This window comes from Manacus vitellinus, unplaced genomic scaffold, assembly GCF_001715985.3.
Source record: "Manacus vitellinus isolate BGI_N305 unplaced genomic scaffold, ASM171598v3 scaffold_129_pilon, whole genome shotgun sequence".
In the NCBI taxonomy this organism is placed as follows: Eukaryota; Metazoa; Chordata; class Aves; order Passeriformes; family Pipridae; genus Manacus; species Manacus vitellinus.
Genome location: NW_021938948.1, coordinates 23,197 through 28,587, shown reverse-complemented (window position 1 = coordinate 28,587; position 5,391 = coordinate 23,197). Strand labels below are relative to the sequence as shown.

Below are 5,391 nucleotides of genomic sequence, written 5' to 3'. Positions count from 1 at the left end.
AGGGATGGAACAGAGGCTGCCCGGCATCCCCCTCTGCTCCCTGCAGCCCCGGGACTTGGAGGTGTGGTACCATCCGAAGCCATCGTGAGGGTGCCAATGCCTTCTCAAGAGTCCCAGTGGCTTCGCAAGGGTCCCAGTGCCATCCCAATGATCCCAGTGCCATCCCAATGATCCCAGTGCTTTCACAAGGTTCCAGTGCCATCCCAATGATCCCAGTGCTTTCACAAGGTTCCCAGGGTCATTCCAATGATCCCAGTGCCATCCCAGTGATCCCAGTGCCTTCACAAGGGTCCCAGTGCCATCCCAATGATCCCAGTGCCATCCCAGTGATCCCAGTGCCATCCCAACGATCCCAGTGTTCTCCCAAGGGCCCCAGTGCCATCCCAATGATCCCAGTGCTTTCACAGTCACCCTTTCCCCCCGTCTCCTCGTCCTTCCCGCACCAGCAGCAGCTCCCGGGGCTGCAGCGCCGGGATGTGCTGAGCCTGCAGAACATAATTCCAAATGGCAAAGGGAAGAGACTTTTTATAGCTCCGGAGCTCCAGTGTGGGGTGTCTGAAAGCAAGAGATCCGTGTGCTGGTCCCCCCTCAGGTGAGACTCGGGAGCAAAGTCCCTCTGCAGGGGCTCTGGCACTGGCAGAGCCAAAAAAACCCGCACGAGGGGGATGCACGAAGCATTTCCACCTCCGAGGAGCTCCCAGCTAAACCCAGCTCCCCGCTGGATCCTGCTGCAGCCCCGGGCAGGTGCTGACAGGAGTTTGGGAGCAGAGCTCGGGGATCCTCTTTCCTGCACGAGCCTCATGTCCAAACACTCGGACTCCTGAAAGCACTCGGAGACAAAGGGAACTACAAGTCGTGCCAGCCCTGCAGGAACACGCTGGACTTCCTTTATCCTCCCTCCAAGCTCAAATGAGCTCCTCGGCAGAGGAGGCCGTGCCGGCCCCCTGAATTTAAAGGTCGCCGAGCGCCTGGTGAGAAAACGTGGCTAATAAAAGGCACAGCAACAAGAGCAGTGCCAGCAGATTAAATTCCCCTCACAAGACGCCGAGCACAGGGCTCGGGGCCCTGCAAAGGTCACTCGGTACGAGGCACCTTCAGAGACACCCGGGGCAGAGCAGCTGGGAAGAGATGAATAAAAGCCCACGGTGTGCAGAGCCAGGACATCAGAGGAGGGGAGGCCCGGGGTGTGTGGGGCACAGTGGGGTCCTGGCCCGGCTCCTGCGGGCCCCAGGTGAGGACTCTGGACCCGGCTCAACGCCCGCCGTGGTCCCGCGGCCAAACTTTAATCCTGGAACCGCCGCTGAGACAAAGCAAGTGGGACACTGTGTGACATAAACAGGGACCTGCAGGGACATTCTTGCTGTTTCTGGGGCAGCACGGGAGGGTGCAGAGCCAGGAGGGAACGGGCAGTGCCCTGTTCTGAGCGCTCGGCGAGTCCAGCAGGCACCAACCCAGCGGCAGCGACGCACCGGAGCCTCAGAGCAGGGAGAGCATCTCCCCTCTCCTCTCCGTGTTTATTGCCAGTTTAAAAGCACAATGCCCAAATGGGGGGCACGGGGAGCCCTGCAGCACTCCAGCATTCCAGAATTCCAGCCCGGGCAGGATCAGTGACCGCTGGACACGCTGGCTCTGAGCAAACACCGCCAGCTCCAGAGGAGCAGGGGGACACGTGGCGTCTGCCTGGACAAGGGGCAAGTTTCACAGGCCCGGCGTGAGGCCCCAGACCTCTGTCCTGCCCTGTACCTGTCGTGGATCACATGCCCATTCCTGCCCCTGTGCCAACGGGCAGTTTGCAGCATCCCCACGGCAGGGAAGGCGTGGGACCTGCTCCTCAGCTCCCGGCCAGTCCCACCTGGGAGCACAGAGCAGGCTAAAAGCACAGGCTGAAGCGAGCCAGAGAGGGCAAAGTGTGGCTGTGGGTCGTTTATTTAACAGCAACACGACCCAGGTGCCCTGTACCCACCCCCTGGCTCTGCAGGTACAAGGCAGGGGGCACAGAGACTGGGGAGCAGTTGGTCCCTGCAGTGCCAAGCCCCAGAGGACGAAGTGGGACAGGGAGAGGAGTCAGCGGGCGTGGAATTCGCACAGGCAAACCTGTGACAGCAGGGGAGTTCCCCGGGGCAGGGGCCAGGTGGGATTGCCAGAGCAAAAGCTCCAAACAAACAAGCCCCAAAGTGTCCCTCTGGAGCTGTGGAGCAGCACTGGGGCAGCAGGAGCAGCTGGGGGTGGCTCGGGAAGCAGCACGTGGCAGGGTGGCAAGGAATGCCGTTGCCTGGCACTGGTGATGGTTAGAAAGAAGATTCTCAGCACCTCTGGGAGTCCTGAGGGGCTTTGCTCAGCGGGTGGAGCCTGGCAGGGGACTGTGCCCTCTCCACCAGGCAGGGAGGCCAAAAGCAGCAGCAGCAGCAGCAGGCAGGGAAGGGCTGGTGTCACCCAGAGTGGCCCCATGGGGCTAAGAGTGAGGATTTGGGGCACTGTTTGTCCTCCCAGCCCGTATCAACCACGACAGAGTCCTTCCCAGAGCTGAATCCATCACAGCAGGAGGAAGTGGAAGGAGGAAGATGCTCAGTCCCGCTCAGGGCAGACCTTAGAGAGCGGCAGGAACTAAACGAGCCCCTCGCAGAGAGAGGGAGGTCAGCAGGTACCTCTGTGCCAGGCTCAGGCTGGCAGTGTCCAGGGCTGGGGAAGGGACCCTCTGCCCCTTCCAGCACCCTGCCAAGGCTCCCAGGAGACCCGGGCTCCCCACAAAGCTGTGGCAGCAGGTCGGGCTGGGGTGGGCAGGAGTCTCTGCGTGTCCCAGCAGGGCCGGCGGCCTGGCAGGCAGAGCCCCTCACATGTGCTCAGGGTGGTTCTGGAGACACTTGATGAAGTCAGCGACGGGTTTGCCCTCGTAGCAGATCCGGTACACGGCGGTGAAGAGGGGGAACCTGCGGGCAGACGGACACAGAGACACCACAGCTGGCAGGGGCAGAGCACCTCAGCTGCCGCCCTGACGAGCAGGAGCAGGTGGGACAGTGGCACTGGGCCCCATCCAGCAGGAATCCTGCCCGGCTGGCATGATGTGGGCAGTGCACGGATTGCCCTGAACAGCTGAGACACCAAGGGGGGGGTTTCCCCTGCTGCTGCAGGAAAGGGTCGCAGCCCCGGCCCAGCAGATCCCAGCACTCACTTCTCCACCACGTTCTTGCTCTTGAGGATCCGATGCAGCTCAGCAGACGTCTGGGGGCCCTGCAGCTTCTGCCCATTCAGCATCTCCTTCTCCAGCTGCTCGATGGACTGAAACAACCCAGCAGTGAGGAGCTGGGCCTGCAACCCCGACAACCCCACCCTGGTCCCTGAGGGTGTTCTCCAAACCCTCCTGGAGCTCTGGCAGCCTTGGGGCCGTGCCCGCTGCCCTGGGGAGCCTGGTCAGCGCCCAACAACCCTCTGGGGGAAGAACCTTTGCCTGGCATCCACCCTGCCCCTGCCCTGGCACAGCTCCACACCCCCTCCCCTCAACACCAGCCGCTCCCAGCCCCGCTCACCTTCCCCGTCCTGGCGAAAGCCTCAGCGACCTTGCGGTTGCGGCCCCCGTAGCAGGTGGTGATGAGGTCGGCGACCCCGCAGCTCTCCAGGAAGGTGGTGGGGGTGACGGGGCCCTTGCAGAAGAGTTTGGCAAAGCCAATCATCTCCATCAGGCCCAGGCGGATCACGGCGGCCTTGGTGTTGTCGCCGTAGCCCAGCCCGTCGCAGAAACCGGCTCCCACGGCCACCACGTTCTGGAAAACGAGGGGAACGTGGAGGGGTCTGTTCCCAGCAGAGCTCAGGGCTTTGCTGTGCCCACGATTTGGCTCATGTGGGGATCCTGAGCACAAGCTCCCACCTGTGCCAGTGCCCATCATCCCTCTGAGCGGCTGGACAGGACAGGTCCCTCCAAAGTCTGGCCTTTGCCTCAAAGGTCTCAGCAGCCACAGTGGGGTCTGTTCCCCTGGCAGCCTCTCCCCTGGCAGCCTCTCCCCAGAACTCCCTTCAGGCTCTGCTGGCCAAGCCCTGCAGACCCACCTTGAGAGCCCCACAGATCTCCACGGTGTCGGCTTCCTGCACCACCGACACTCGGAAGTTGGGGGTCTGCATCAGCTCCTTCAGCATCTGCCCGTACTTCGTGTTCTTGCAGCCTGAGGAGACAAAGGGAGGAGGAGGAGGAGGAGGAAGATGATGGGGAAAAACCCCGAGGTAGGACCGAGCTCTCCCCTGCAGCTCATCCAGGGACAGGAACCTATTGCCCAACCGATGGCCGTGGCCAAACATTTGCAGGTCCCCCAAGAGCCAGGCACACACGGCCTGACAGATAAGCAATGCTCAGCCTTGGCACTCCCAGAGAACAGGGACAACCCCTGCTGCTTCGTCAGGCAAGGCACAAATGACCTGCCCAGTAGGTTAAAGGCATCTTCAAAGGCTGCAGATCTGGGGTTGGAGCCTGGTGTCCTGTGGGGGTCCTGTGTGTTCACAGGGACTGTGTGGGCTCTGTTCCACCTCCCCAGCCTCCTGCCCAGCGTGCTGGCTGTTGTTTCACTAAACACAGGCACTTTGAATCCCACAGCCTCTAACCCAGCGAGCTGTTGTGTTGGTTTTGGCTCCGTGCACGGTTCCCAACGGTGTGGGGGGTGTTGGAACAGCCACCAGATCAACGTCCAAGCAGCCCTGGCTGGGCAACAATGTGAGATCCAGGTGAGCATCCAAGGAAATGAAGGATGGAACTTATTCCTCAAGTGCCTCATGGTGTCCACCCCTTTAACTTGTGCCAGGCACGGTGCTGGCAGGAATGTTTTAGCCACACAGCTCTGTTGTTAATGAAACGAGTGATCCCATCATAAACCCTGGGAATGAGCTCAGCCAGCTCCTAGGGAATCTCCTGCCTTCCCAGGGAAAAGAGCCAGCTCAGCCAGCAGTCTGAGCTCCACTCTGCCTCCCACTTTGCCTCTCGTCACAAACGAAGGCTGCTAACGAGGAGGGACAACGGCTCCTTACCAATGGTGGTTTCACAGAACTTCTCATCTGCCACCTCATTGGCAAGGTTGGCCCCCATGAGCACGGTCATCTCTATTCCCAGTTTCTCATGGATGATGTCCGAGATCAGCCTCAGCCCATCTGGTCCTTCGTCCACGCCCTGGGAGACAACCAAGGACAGAGGTCACAGAACCACCGAGTCAATCAGGTTGGAAAAGACCTCTGAGATCACCGAGTCCAACCTCTGAGTGATCACCACCTTCTCAAGAAGACACGAGCCCCTCCTGGACACCTGCCCCCCACCCCAATCCTGCCATTCCCTGTCCTGCAACGCTCCCACTGTGATCCTGACGTGCTCCTCACAGATCCCCCACCTGCTCTCACCCTTCCCCACCAGCACCTCCA

The 5,391-nt window shown here is 61.0% G+C and overlaps 1 protein-coding gene across 1 annotated transcript; it reads right to left on the bottom strand.

The window, feature by feature from the left end:
* Positions 1 to 1,457: 1,457 nt before the first annotated feature.
* On the bottom strand, positions 1,458 to 5,170 carry GPD1 (glycerol-3-phosphate dehydrogenase 1; the record flags this gene model as incomplete). The annotated part of the gene is made up of 5 exons (XM_029965982.1): positions 1,458 to 2,927; positions 3,170 to 3,276; positions 3,525 to 3,758; positions 4,042 to 4,154; positions 5,008 to 5,170. Coding segments are annotated over 5 exons (714 nt in total), but the record flags the coding sequence as incomplete, so codon positions are not given.
* Positions 5,171 to 5,391: the final 221 nt, after the last annotated feature.